General features: G+C 47.9%; 7 protein-coding genes across 7 annotated transcripts; 3 read left to right on the top strand and 4 right to left on the bottom strand.

The window, feature by feature from the left end:
- Positions 1–1,617: 1,617 nt before the first annotated feature.
- CDEST_15209 (uncharacterized protein) lies at positions 1,618–2,188 on the top strand (the record flags this gene model as incomplete). The annotated part of the gene is made up of 2 exons (XM_062931365.1): positions 1,618–1,968; positions 2,026–2,188. 2 exons carry the CDS (start codon positions 1,618–1,620, stop codon positions 2,044–2,046), a joined length of 372 nt encoding a protein of 123 aa, XP_062787416.1. The 3' UTR covers positions 2,047–2,188.
- Positions 2,189–2,413: 225 nt separating this feature from the next.
- On the bottom strand, positions 2,414–2,572 carry CDEST_15210 (uncharacterized protein; the record flags this gene model as incomplete). Its single annotated transcript, XM_062931366.1, has 1 exon — positions 2,414–2,572. One exon carries the CDS (start codon positions 2,570–2,572, stop codon positions 2,414–2,416), a length of 159 nt encoding a protein of 52 aa, XP_062787417.1.
- A 99-nt stretch (positions 2,573–2,671) lies between these two features.
- Positions 2,672–3,004, bottom strand: CDEST_15211 (uncharacterized protein; the record flags this gene model as incomplete). Its single annotated transcript, XM_062931367.1, has 1 exon — positions 2,672–3,004. The coding sequence occupies one exon, from the start codon at positions 3,002–3,004 to the stop codon at positions 2,672–2,674; it is 333 nt and encodes a 110-aa protein (XP_062787418.1).
- A 1,025-nt stretch (positions 3,005–4,029) lies between these two features.
- CDEST_15212 (uncharacterized protein) lies at positions 4,030–5,647 on the bottom strand (the record flags this gene model as incomplete). The annotated part of the gene is made up of 4 exons (XM_062931368.1): positions 4,030–4,597; positions 4,697–4,981; positions 5,179–5,228; positions 5,450–5,647. 4 exons carry the CDS (start codon positions 5,645–5,647, stop codon positions 4,030–4,032), a joined length of 1,101 nt encoding a protein of 366 aa, XP_062787419.1.
- Positions 5,648–6,350: 703 nt separating this feature from the next.
- Positions 6,351–7,439, top strand: CDEST_15213 (uncharacterized protein; the record flags this gene model as incomplete). The annotated part of the gene is made up of 3 exons (XM_062931369.1): positions 6,351–6,362; positions 6,696–6,825; positions 6,949–7,439. 3 exons carry the CDS (start codon positions 6,351–6,353, stop codon positions 7,437–7,439), a joined length of 633 nt encoding a protein of 210 aa, XP_062787420.1.
- Positions 7,440–9,870: 2,431 nt separating this feature from the next.
- CDEST_15214 (uncharacterized protein) lies at positions 9,871–10,776 on the top strand (the record flags this gene model as incomplete). The annotated part of the gene is made up of 1 exon (XM_062931370.1): positions 9,871–10,776. One exon carries the CDS (start codon positions 9,871–9,873, stop codon positions 10,774–10,776), a length of 906 nt encoding a protein of 301 aa, XP_062787421.1.
- Positions 10,777–11,216: 440 nt separating this feature from the next.
- On the bottom strand, positions 11,217–11,918 carry CDEST_15215 (Putative major facilitator, sugar transporter, MFS transporter superfamily; the record flags this gene model as incomplete). The annotated part of the gene is made up of 2 exons (XM_062931371.1): positions 11,217–11,453; positions 11,760–11,918. 2 exons carry the CDS (start codon positions 11,916–11,918, stop codon positions 11,217–11,219), a joined length of 396 nt encoding a protein of 131 aa, XP_062787422.1.
- Positions 11,919–13,710: the final 1,792 nt, after the last annotated feature.

Here is a 13,710-nt window from a genome sequence, read left to right on the forward strand (position 1 = left end):
TAGTCATCAGTTTTCTAAGGGTTTCGTTGTTTGTAATCGATAATCTAGATAGATGAACCTTTGATGGGCTGTGCTGTGGTCTGGAGCGAAAGTCGGCCCTAGTGGATATGGTAACTCCATCAGGAAGAGGCTTAGCGTCTATCATTACAGAAAACACGGCGACTTTTCCTCCAGACAGGTCCTAGAGAAAGTCTTCGACGTCATCGGGTAGAGATATAGGTGCTTGTTGTTCGGTACAACGTCCTGATACGTGATATAGCTGAGCCAGATCATTGTTCGATCGGATGAAGGCGGTGGTGTCGCTGGTGGCAGGAGACCACCTTCGACAGCTGATGTCCGAATGTGCAAGTAAAGGCTCCACTGTCTTGAGTTCAGCATCAAGTAGCCAGAATAATTCTTCTCGCCTATCTCCAGTCTCACTGATATCGCTGCGGCTCAGAATGGCTTTGTCTGCCGTCCGGCGACACAAGCAGATTGTCGAGAGACACAGCTCTGCTTGTATCGTCCGTCCGCACGCTCCTACGGTTGGAGCTAGGCATAGGTGTTGCCTTAAGTTTCAGAGAAGTAGATACAGACAGCATCGTTATTGTGTCCGCTAAAAGTAGGAGATGGAATGTTGTTGGCAACTTCAAAATTATTAGGTAATATTTAGTGAGAATTGTAGTTGCAACTACTAGCACAAGCTGACTACTTATAAGACGCATTGTTTCGGCACGTTTTTACTATTAGATATGTAACTATAATATGTAGCGTCAGCCTAAAGGGCTTAGTAGAGCTGCTTTGTATTACACTTAAGGCAGCTAGACAGGCTTTACAACTGTAGAGCCTCAAGGGCTCTTGGACTCCTTCAGCTCTTCGGTTATAAAGTGTACAGCCGTCATAGGCTGCCCCCCTTACATTAGTCAGCGCACTCTGTAATCTCGCCTGCTTCTTCGTTAGCCTGTCAAATTAGAGTGCATAACGCTTACAACGGGCACTACAGAGGACGTTAGAGAGAGGACTTATCAGCCGGCTCGACCGGCCGCTCAGCAGCAACAAAGGGCCTGCCGCAGGCTTCATCCCAGGCAGTAGGCTTTGTAGGGGCCTGAGGCGACTGGGATATAGGCTGCCGAAGGCCTAGTCGGGCGGTAGGGCGCGGCCGCTGCGCACGAAAATAGTCACGCATACATCGCACTCAAACATACGTACGATCGACCCATCCCATTTACTCATGCTAATCTAGCAAAAATATCAGGTAAAAGAAAGTATCCCTCCCTAGTTTCAATTCTAAATTATGCAGTGAATGTCCTGGCTGTGGTACACAATTCAAGCAAACGGAACTACCGGTTAGGGGATCGGCGCCTGTGTCAGGATTTGTCGCAAAATAGATCCACACATAGGACCGTAAGGCGGCCCGGGTCCCGAGAACTAATTTATCATACTTCCATTTAGTTGAGACTTCTAACAATACTACGAACACCGCCTCCGCTTGGCACTAAATCCAAATCTACATAAGGTTTATCATGACTCGCCTTGTACGCCAGGCAGAAAGGTGATTACTATGGCTCTACGCTGCAATCATAGACAGCTGCAACATACATAGACTATTTAAAGGAGTGACAATATTCCATCGTTCCTATGAAGCAACCTCACACACATCCCGCACTCAACGCACTATCTCCAACCGACTACAATACATCCTGCACAATGCTTTCTCACACTCTTTTTTCCGTAGCCGCTACTGTAGCTGCCATGATCCAGCCTGCCGTAGGGTTGCCTGCTGAGCAGCTCCAAGCCCGGCAAACTGTATGCTCAATAAACGAGAACACTTGGACAGCTAGGATGACTGGGACGTGCTCCATTGACGGAGGCCCTGCTATGACTTGTGATCTGAGAACCGATCTCAAGACTCTTGTCGTAAAGCAAAATACGATGATAAGCGCCGCCGGCCTAGGCAACAACCAATTCGAATGCACTGGATACCAGAATGTAAGTTCAGAGTACAGATGTGGCCCTCCTTTAACGTCTGCTTACATAGCTACCTAGTGGCAATGCTGCTCTTCTTAGATGTCAGGGGCCAAGGAGAAGGGATGACTAAGGGGCCTTTAGGGGGGCACCGGAGGGGCCCCAGATGCAGGGATAGGCTGGCATATCTACAGTTTGGCAAGTCACAAGGCGTTCATAGGGCATCTGTTAAGCTAGAGGCTTAAGGATGCTAAATTCAAATCATTATTATTATCTCTTTCACTCTATGCAACAGTAGTACCTGATACATTTAAATCTCTACCTATCCGTATAGGCGTACTCACTGTTAGGCTGCAGGGTCTTTGACAAGGTCGTACACAGCAGAGACGACGGAGTGCGAGATCTCCCTGGTTTATCAGATCAATTGGTACGTAATAACATCAGTTGCTATGTCTCCCACCAAAAGTACCTACGGTTCCTCTTCCTTGAACTGGATGTCTTTGCCGACGATGCGCGAGACTGACATCGCTAACCTGCCAGCCCCAGTACCGACCATACCATTGCAGGGCACTGCCGCAAGATTCAGTAGTCTCAAGTCAGATTCCCTGCCATCACCAGCCGCAGCCATAAGAATATAACCAACCACCGAAGGCAACTCACTCTCCTTATCTATATAAGCTGCTGTATGCAGCTCTCTTAAAACAGGGTTGCAGGCATCTTTAACCGATCAAAGGAGGCTCCAGCACCAGCAATGCATTACTAGGTAGGGGGACGCTATCTTGTAAGACTTGCAGTTCAGTGCCTTAACAAGTGTAGTAATAAGTTCCTCAGGGGCAAGGCCACTGGCAGCCCAGTCTTTCCTGGCGGACCCAGCGTTGGCCTTTTGCTGCCAAAGTTGATTCCTCGCCCTGAGCTCTTGTGGATCGTCGATTTGCGTCATAATCAGATCTCCGTTGTCAACCAAGCCCTCCTGCTGATAGGCGCTGCGCGCGACAATGTCATCAAGCAGCTCAGGCGTCCACTCAACATCAGCCTTAGAGCAGACCTGGGTCTTGAACATGGACGACACAGGGGCACCGTCCTTGATACCTTGTAGACCAGCGCGCAAGGCAGCGGCAGCATTTCGTCAGCAGTTCTTTGTGAAGGAGGCAGCCGAAACACCCATCTAGAGACAGAATTTCCGAAAACAGTCCTCAATCGTCTCTAGGCGCTCACCCCCCACCTAGAAACTGGAGTCGCTAAGCATAGAGAGCATGACCTCTATATTAGGCCACAGGCCGTTCAACAGGCAGCTCCGCTGCAAGGCATTATATAGGTAAGCGGTGTATGTAATGGAACCCTAAGCATTAGCGACGGCAAGACCAACTTTGTACATCTTATTGCAAAGACAGAAGAGGAAAAGACTGCTTAAAACAGAGAAGTAGATTAAGATACAATGAGCCTCCATCTCAGGGGGCACAGGCCTGCCCATTTGTGTATACTCTCTCGCCTTAGCGCCGTGTACCAGGTCTTTACCCATCCATTTTATCCAACAACTAAGCTCTTGCAGCGCGTGGTCATTAGAGGCCAGCTAATAGTCGATCTTTAAACGTTTGTAAAACTTCAGGTAGCATCCCAACAAGTTATCTATTACAGTGGCCTCTTAAATTATTTCCTTAAAGCTGCGTCAAGTAGCAGCACACATCGTGTAATAAATGTCTAGAAAGACCTAGGCAGTAAAGATAAGCAAGAAAGAAACAACAGGCGCCTTATTAAATCTTCTTATTTCGCGCAGAAACTCGTCCTCAACTAGGTAGTTAGGGATTAATCAAATAACAGTAACAAGTTCTGTAAAGAATTCTAGTAAAAGTACTATATCTTCCTAAAACTTTTCTTAGCCTGTCTTTAAGGCACAATCACTATTAGTGTTGTATTTGCTAACATGCCTTTATTAACTAAGGGAATATAGTGAGGTTTAAGGACGTTAGTAAAGCCTTATAAGAGTTAAAAGGCGACTATGTAGCATTAGTTAGCTATGTCGTATGTGTTGTAGTTAAAATTATCCTTACTATTAGCAAGGTAGACCTGTTCTGCTGTATATACGTTCTAGAGGCAGATTATAAGATAGAATATGTTAAGAACACCTGAAACGCCTTTGTCCTGCGCGTCCAAAAGAGGAGCAACTTCTTTAATCATCCTGCAAGCAACAGAGATAGCCGTATTTGTAGCAACAGCAGCAGCAGCAAGATCACACTTGCCGTCGCAGTAATTGGACCAGATCTGCTTGATCTGAGACCAAATCCTGTGCAGGTTGTTGACTAGAACATTAAAGGCAAACAAAACATCCTTGATGGAAGTCTGGGGTTCGGCTTTGTAAGACGCTGGGTCTTCATCGCGCGGTGCCGGTCTCTCATGAGGCGCATTGCAAAATGCTTCAAGGAAAGCCTGGGACGGCTTGTCGACGGACAGGGCGGCAAACCGGTTGCTGAGATCCTTGGATGAATCATTCGGTGCAGTATTGCCGGTTTCTACGGCAGCATCGGTCTCCGTCGTAGATGTCGTTGCAAACGCAGTTTCCGGCCGCAACGCCTCTCTGACCGCCATCAAAATACTAACAAAGTATCCATGCCGTTCATCGGACTCGGGATCCAGGTCAAGTCCGTTCTCGCTCAACCTGCCGCCGAATCCAGACCGGAGTTGAATAAGGCGGTCAATCGTGGTGAAAAAGACAGCCGGCACCGACACGGCCGGATCTTAGCGACTAGCGATGAACTCGGCGAGTGGCAGGAAGTCCTTGATGGCAATGACATGCCTTGTAGTCTTCTTGTCCGCCGGCCTGGGTCCTTGCTTGGCCTTGTCGTCACCACGAGCCTTGGTTCTTTGCTTGCCCTTCAATCGTCCGCTCTTTGGTGCCTGTACCTGATAGAGGTTGGCATAGCCGCAGGCCTTGGCAGTAGAGGCAAGCCATAAGGCAACCGAGTCAGTATCCTGCTTGTACTGCCTGTAAATGCCTAGGAGTTGGATTGGCAGCATTGTGGGTAATATAATGTGTAGAGGGCTAATCGATGTTCAAGAACCGCCCAAAAGCCCGGCAAGAAAGATTGTAGGAGGGAGTTGAAAGTTTCAGCGTATGTACTCGTGCGTAACAGGGCGCAGGGGCCACACAACACACTCTCCGCCCAGCAAACAACACGCTGTGGTACTGAGGCGCAGTGGCGCAGTGTTTGTTGTGGCACGTGTGTAACTCTAACGAACAGGCACCCCGCGCATGTAAGGCGCGTACTGCCGTAGAGGGGGTGTAACCACTGTTAAAAGTAGTATGTTATATTGAATTAGAGAGTGTAATGTACTTAAAGGCTACTTTAGAAGCCGCCGGGCCTGCTGTGCCTTTCTAACTAACCTAGACTAGACCCTGACTGAGAGACCCCACTGTGAGAATTCCGCCGTGATGAAGAAGAAGAAGAGGAAAAAGAGGAAGAATAAGAGGAGGAGGAGGAGATGGAGGACTGTTAAAGGAGAAACGCACAGCCATTGACACAATACTTGGTGTTCGGCTGGATGTTGGGGCAGACGCTGTCAAGCTCAAGTTCCTCCACATGAACGTGTCGGTATTGACGCCGTACGTGGCTGCGTACATCGCGCATGAAGCAGCGCTGATATCAGCAGATGTCTCAATTTCGTAACGACAAGTCATATCACCCTGAGCGCTTCGTTGCCAGGTCATGGGCTGGAAATCATCTGCGACAGCGCAATAGGGTAGATGAGCTTAGGGTTAGCAAGGAGGAATGCTTTCGGCGTTGAGGAGTAATGTATGGCTTTGGCGTTCCGAGCAGTGAAGCACGTGAAGATGTTGTGGACGTCTACCAGTTGACTGAAGTGGACAAGGTGAAGAATCAAAGTTATCTCGGCTTTGAGGACTTCTTTAGCCTCAGTCAGAATTCACCCAAGGGTGAGAAGAGATAAGGAGAGAGTCGGATGGAAGATGAGACAACCAAATGCGCCTTACTACCTCTTCTACCCCTTGCATAAAACTCGCAGATGCCCTGACTGTAGTCGACAATTCCGAATCTGGTGAATGATGTTGGGACATTCTTGTAATCCATTTCATGCCATCCTTCTACCCTAGTCAACACAGCTGGTCTCAGCTGACTTGTTAGTAGGACCAGGGAATCCACCGCATGGCCTTTGTTGTTAGCAGTTCCTTCACACTAATACAAAGCTCCCTCGCTCGCCTTCGTTCGTTTAGGAGATGTAATTTTCGCCAAATTAGAAGGCTGGCACGGGGATAAACTCTTCTTAAGGAAATTGCCATGCTTAGCTTATGAAGCGAAGATTATGCATCTTCAGTCTAGCGACTCTTGAATAAGTCTTCCTAGATATATTCTTATAATACTCTAATGAGCTTAAACTAAGCATCTCTAGCTTTAATGACACTGTTTGTCTGTCTACTCTGCCTGCAGCCCTTAGGATATCCAGTTAGTTACAAGTGGATAGTTATCTCTAAGAAGTCCTTCTGTTTCTTCCCCCTCACACTCCAAGAGCACCGCACCATGTTCTTCCAGAAATGTCATCTTCTTTCTTGCAGCTGCATCTTTTCTTGCGTCAGCTAATGCCCAGTTCAACCAAAAGTGGACATAGAACGCCAGTGCAAACGCAATCCCACCACCAAGTGGCGGCCCCTTGACTCCGGTGCATAGTTAAACGTTGTTGGGCTCGGCACTAAGGTGGTCTGATTAAACTACAACTGCTACTGGATGTCCGCTATCTGACAGAACGCCCGCAACTACTTCAACACGCTGGCGGGCCAAGATTGCAACTGGCTTGCGGTTTTCACCTTTGACTTTGAGAACATACGCTATAAGAAGGAGGGTAAAGGCTGGTACTACTATGTCTGCTTGAACAGTAAGTCCTTACCTGCAGACACCTCTAAACAGTAGAGGTTCTTCTACTTGTGTCTGGAATAGAGATAGCTAACTCGTATGCGCTTCCTGCTTGATGCCTGCTAAGGCAAGTAGTACTATATAGAGCTCAAACACCCTCTTGTCCCTGGCGAACAGACGATTAAGAGTTACTGGCCGGCCGACGGCAGCGCAGCTATCCCTTTGGGACTGCGGTACAGCTGCGACGAGTTCCTTTATGTATTATGGGTTGAAGGTGGTGCGGGCATCAATGGCGACGGCGACGCGGCGCTGACGCGGTGCGCGCCCACCGGGGAATGCGTTAGCGTGGCCAGCGAGCAGAACTGGCAGGGCCTCATCCACAACCAGCTGCGCCTGATCATTGTCAAGGCAAACGGCATCCCGAGTAGAAAGAAAGACGCAGACAAGCGAGCGAGTGCAAGCAAGGAGGGTCTTTTCTTCCTGCGGTTATCTTACAGCGGCTTCTCAGAGCCTGCTGCGCGCTTGCTTATCAACGACGCCGGGGTTGAGAGGGCGTGGACAAAAAGGTCACACCAAATTCCATTCCGAGGCGCCGCTCGGCGGCGAACATGGATTTCGGCATCTTCGAGTTCATGAAATGGGCTAACAACGTCGCCATAGCGCAGCTTCTCTCTAGCGACAACACAGATTCTACCGAACTTCAGTTACATAACGGGACCATGCACGCAATGGTGCGGAAACAGGGGCAGCAGTTGCCTGTCAATGTATCGTTACTAGATTGTGCCTTAATGTAAGCGCGGAGTTGACAGCAAGCTGACACCCATGGATATAATGCATCTAAGAGCAACCTAGGTTATTAGTCTGCTTCTACTGCTAGAGCACTACATCGTGGCTGCAAAAACAGGGCTTCAGCAATTGATTTCGAGTATCCCCTCAACGGCGAGAAGGCTCCAATCTCCATTTTTTCTCTGCACTTCAGCTACTCACCTGAGGCCACTAAACTGCACTACTAAGGCTGCTAGAGCATCAGGCACTCAAAGCCTTAAGAGCTATTAGGATATCTTAGTTGTGATAATAGTTAGACTTTCGGTACCTTGGCTTATTTTGATTGGTTTCCTCGCATTTTGAAGCCTTCTCGCCGATGGGATAGTTAGCAATCTAGATAGTTTAGCATGGATATACGTGAACTAAAGACGGTGGCAGGAAGGAGATTAGAGGGACGCGCGTTCAGCTTATGAAAGTTAGTTTGCTGTAGCATGTGAAGGCTGAGACCTGCATATCCGGGTAACTGCAGGCAAGGCATCTTCTCCTCTAACGCAGCATTAACCCGCGGCACAGGATTCCCATCTGCCGTAGACTAAATAGCAGCGTTTTACTGGAACATGCATGGCAGAATGCGTACCCGTTCGTTAGAGTGGCGCATGGGCCACACAACAAAACCTACACCAGGGCGAAGAGTGTGTTGTGGGCCCATGCGCCCTCTAACGCACGAGTAATCGTAGAGTGCAGCAAAGTTGCTCGACTGCTATTGGGGTGTGTGAGATTACGCGTTCTTTTATAGTTTCAACCCTTTTTATATTATTAATGCAAAAACTAGGGGAAACATAAAATTTCTTTTGCTTTATTGTGCTGAAAGTTCACTTAGTTTCAACTTATACTCTTAAGATATGAACTCTAATTTTCAAAATCTTTTATATACATATTAATCCTTTTCTGCTTCCTTAGAAGATTTCTCTCCTCTTAAGCCTAAATATCCATACTGCAGGAATATAAAGCTCAACTAGTAATACAATATGCTGTCTGTAACCTACTTTTATCCTCCTCCTGCTAGCATTCTCTCGCTACTCATTACATTCATTATTCTCAGTACTCACGTACTAGTTCTCTTACCTACTAATTTCACTCTGCCCTCTACCTCTACCTCTACCCCCTCTATACCTAAAGATTTTGTTGACAGTGTTCTCTTTTATTTTAGCAACTTGTCTAGTCAGCTTGAAGCCCTCAACAAGCGCGATGGTATATTACAACGACGTATTGTGGCCCCAGATGTCGTCGCATGCGATGCTAGGGAGCACTGGAGAGGTCGTGTGTGCCGAGCACACATCGGGCCCAGAGCATTCCGCGACAACTGTCAATTTCCCCAAGGGCCACCTCACTTCGGGCAACTCTACATTAGATTTGGACTTTGTCCTGACCTGACTACTTGCCTCCCTATAAGAGTGCGTGAAAATAATGCCGATATTCCCTCAGCTCTCTGCGCACCTTCTACACCCCCGAGGGAGGACAACATCGGGACTAGAGGCCAATACGGATACAGAAATATCGGCTATAGGTTCTTTACAGGGGTCGAAGACTTTAGTGCTTCAATATCACTCTTGCAGAACTTTAAGGGTAGTTCTGTATCTGGTGAACTTCGGAGTAAGCTTTATTCGTCTCTTCTCCTGTTTCTTTAGATTTTACTTACATGTTTATTCTAACTAAAACTGGGGTATCAGGCACTAGTAGAACATATGTTATCGAACCACCTCGCATTCTAACTGCAAATCTTCGCGGATTTACGGAGAATGTTTGCAAGCAGACTTCAGGGGGAGATAACTCAGGAATGTGCACGCCTACAGGTAGCTTTGACTTTAAAAAGGCACAAGTAATTGACTTCACCTGGGGATTTTCGTCAGGGATGTCAGGAATCTTATTTTATGGCATATTAGGTTAGAAGATAATTATATACATTGGTAATATAAGATCTACAGTACCTATTTACATTTATAGAAGATGTACGAGCGATTCAACCCACAGAATGAAATCCAAGTCTATTGTTAAAATCTAATGAATATGATAGCATTAGGGCATACTTTATGGGGCGCCTAGTGTTTATAGCTAAGTTATCAGTACTCTACTAAAAACGATCTATCAGTACTAGGGGTGTGGAATAGGAAGGGGCATAATTCTTCTCCAGGTGCCTTCCCCTCTTCCTCTTAGACAGTCATCCTGTTAGCATTTTTTTGATTTTCTTGCCTTCTTTTCTAATTATCCTTTCAGAGACGTCGCAGTCGACAGGAATCATACTATGTCTTCTACAGGAGAGGCCCGTTTCGACATCGTCTACTCACCAAAGAACATAACTGAACGCACAGTGCTCCCCCAGTCTGACGAGCATTCTGAAGACTTTTGGAACAAAGTCCAGTCCGCCGCCTTTGAATGCCTCGAAGCCCTGCTCCTTGTCTGGCCGATCTTCGGACCCCTCAAGGACATCACCGTCCTCGACAGCACGGCTACACCAGGCGAGGCGTTCGAGAACCGGGAACCGTTCGTGACTGAGAACCCCGACGGTTCCAAGACGTTCCACCCCGTGGCCTCGCTGCCTGCCACCTACCCACTCCTCTCCCACATCACGGCATCCGTTGGCATCTTTGACGATTTCCTTGCGGTTAGCGAAAGGATGACGGAGCTGCACGACTTTGACTGGGCCGAGGTCGACGAGGCTAAGCGCGCAGGCGTCACGAAGTTCCGCTGCCGCTACGAGAAGTGCAGGCGTCAGCCGTACTTGTTCATGACCAAGGAGCCGAAGCTCTTCATTCAAGTGCAGGAGAAGCCCTGTGTCACCCTTGGCGAGGCCGTGTGTGCCATCCACGAGTGGCTTCTTGCCTTGCAGGAGGAGATCCTCATCGCCGAGACCGCGTTGTGGGATGGCGATAGTTGGGGTTGCCAGACGCCACTACTACCAAAGGATACGAAGTTCTGGGTGTCTGGTCTTTGGGGGACGGATGTTGTCCGTCAGGGTGGGATTGGATCTGGAGAGCAGATGCCGTGGAACCCCGAGACAGGGGATGGATGCCCAGACACAGCGGAGGGGTGGGAAGAACGTTTAGAGATGGCAAGGAAGAGGCGAGATCATCTTCGCACTAGAGGCGACGGTGGACATACACCTGGGATGATAGATGTTGAAAGTGGTAGCTACAAGTCAGCTATATAATGCAGCAAAGGGAGGTAGCTTAAATGCAATAGTTGCAAGGTGCTACTTGGGAAATAACTAGATGCATGGAACAGCATGCGTTCTCATAGCTGGCCAGTGCCAGCCTCGGCGGCGGTGACCCACGCACCGGGGCCCCAGGTGAAGCCGAAAATTCAATACCACAAAATCAACAGAGAGACCGAGGCGTTGGTCACGGTAGCTGGGCACTTCCCCGAGAGGTCTTGGGTCGCGGCGGCGCCTGTGGCAATCATGCACGCTGCGAAACCAATGGCGCCCTACGACAGCGACTTGTGACGATCTATCTTATTAAAAGTCAAGAAGATGATGTGTACGGAGGAGCCGCAGCCGGTGACCATGCCATTGGCGCGAAGGGCGTCGGGAAAGACCAGCTTCTGGATGAACGTCACGATGAAGGTTTGTGTCAAATAAACACCCTGGGCCTACTGGAGGATCTGCACGCTCATGGCGATGACGGTGCGGCGGAGGTTGGTTCCGCGGATGCAGTAGAGGACCGTCACGACGGCGTAATTCTCGCGTTGCTCCTCGATCTGGGCCTTGAGAAACTTAATGTCTTGAGGAACCGTTTCCGGGTGGTTGGAGAGGGAGCGGAGGACCACCTCAGCTTTATCAAAACGGCTGCAGTAGATAAGGTAGCAGGGCAACTTAGGGAGAAAGAACTAGAAGGGGATATATCTACTAGGAACGATAAGTTGGCAGAGAATGACGATACTGTGAACCGGCTAGACTATTAGGAGAGGCTGTTATATAAATAGTACTACAGGTGTTTAATGTTAATGTTGGTAAGTTCTAACTTACAGGTATTGGTACGGGTCGCTGCGGCTATTCAACGCATACAACACAAGAATGGCCAGGGATGTACTAAATAACGTGAAGAAATTGTAAAGAGCTAGGAAGGCTTCTTAAGGATAGGTTAACATATAAAGGGTCAGCATAACGAGTAACTGTCGCAACGTGCCTCGCACCCAGCCCGGGGAGGTCTCGGAAATGTACATAGGCACACAGTTGGAGGCTAAACTAATGCCCGAGTAGACGACAATGTGGCCTAAGACCAGCTGCCAGAAGGACTTGAGCGCGGTGGCCTCAATGACGATGCCGGTAATTATAAGGCCTGACATAATCATGAAAGCTATCGCCTACATATTGATGACAGGGTAGGAGATTGTGTAATTTTTAAGGAAATGTAGGGGAATCGATTTCGGGAGCAGGAGAGATGGGTGATGCGCGGCCTTAGTACAAGCGGGCAGATAGGGAGTAGTGGACAAGACTAACTTAGCTTAACTTTTACTAATAGACACTTCTAGCTAGATCTTCTCCTTGGCTAGAGGAGCGCTCTACCTTTAAGCTAGTAATTGCATTTTCTTTCCTATCGTTAGCATTTATATTTTTCGTGTTTTATGTAGAGAGAGTGTTTAGAAGGCTACAAAAATGATTTCATGATTGTCTCGTCGGACTTAATATCGCGCCATCGCCCCCCTTTCTTTTCAACCTATCTGGCCCCGAAATCCGTGCCGGGGCATAGCAGACCATTCCTGGGCTCTGCCGGAATCGTCGGAGTTGTTCTAACTGGCTGGACGGCTGGGCAGCTGGATCTCTGGAACCGTTGAGCTTTGCCGGGCAACCCGGGATCTGTCGGCATCGCCGGAATCGCTGAGTTGTTAGGTACCAGGTGGAGAGAGTAGGTAACTATGCAAACCATGCATAGTGATCTGTAACGACACAGCTGGACTATGAGACACAAGGGGCGGAGACCAGAAGATGAAACAAGGAGAGCAGAAGAGAAATTTACATTAGACAGAATAACCCTACAAGGCAGTGTTACAGCCTTAACTAGTTTAGGTATTTTCTGGCGTGACAATACATTGCAGAAAATGAGAAAATAAGTTAGACTTTGTATTATTGAAGCTTTTGCTTCGTGGCGAAGTTGGCTATCTTGACCTGTTTGAAATAGATAAATAGCTTAGTGCGTAATTTAGGAACATTTGGTTCTATTCTAACAACAAAGCGACGTGGGGCGGAGCAGTTTTGCTTCTAAGGCTTAGCCGGATATAGATTGCCGTGGAACATAGACTTTCTGGAGTCAATATGAACGGAGAACTAGAAATATTCCTAAAGTCCGTCGGAGCCAATCATTGTTGAGATGACCTAGTCCAAGCTCTCTAAGGAGACAACTGAACAGTAGGGAAACTTATAAAATGTAACTCAACAGCGCTTTCTACAGAGGAAATTATTCCATCACAACAACTAACTTTACATACTACCTTAAATACTGCAAAGTCTCCTGCTACTTTGTGCAACGTAAGTGCAACTTTAAATACAAATTGAAGGTCTTAACTAAGAGTCTAGAAAAGCACTCCAGCACAATGGTCAATCTTACTCTTCTCATTACAGCCGCTCTGGCTACTACCTCTTACGGGTTCACCTGGAACAATTGCCGCAACGCCGACCCTTGCCTTCAAAATAAGGTCATCATGTCTGGCCAACTCTACACTAGCGGTCAAGTCGATTTCATCTTCGATAGTAGCGACGGGTATTGGTACGCTCACAAAGAAACCGGGATCTTTGTGTCGCCTCAGGGATACTACCAATACGCTCATGACAAAAAATACCTCGACGTTTTTAGCAAGAATGACGCTTACGCGCAAACTTCCTGGATCGCAAACACCGGCTCTGCATGCTGCCTGCCTGACGAAGTTGGCACCAACATTAAGGACCTCCGAGCTTTCAGCGGTTAGGTCATATTGAATTAGAGGCTATCACGCACGTGAAAGACACTACGGAGGCCCTCGGAGGCCCTCGGAGGCAGGATTTGCGAGTCGCCTTGTGACTTGGTGTTTATTAAATGTCATATTTTTAAGCTGTTTTGACAGTCTATACGTACAACAGAAGATGTAAACACTTTCCCATCCGAGGTTT

The sequence above is a fragment of the Colletotrichum destructivum genome, chromosome 11 (assembly GCF_034447905.1).
Source record: "Colletotrichum destructivum chromosome 11, complete sequence".
In the NCBI taxonomy this organism is placed as follows: domain Eukaryota; kingdom Fungi; phylum Ascomycota; class Sordariomycetes; order Glomerellales; family Glomerellaceae; genus Colletotrichum; species Colletotrichum destructivum.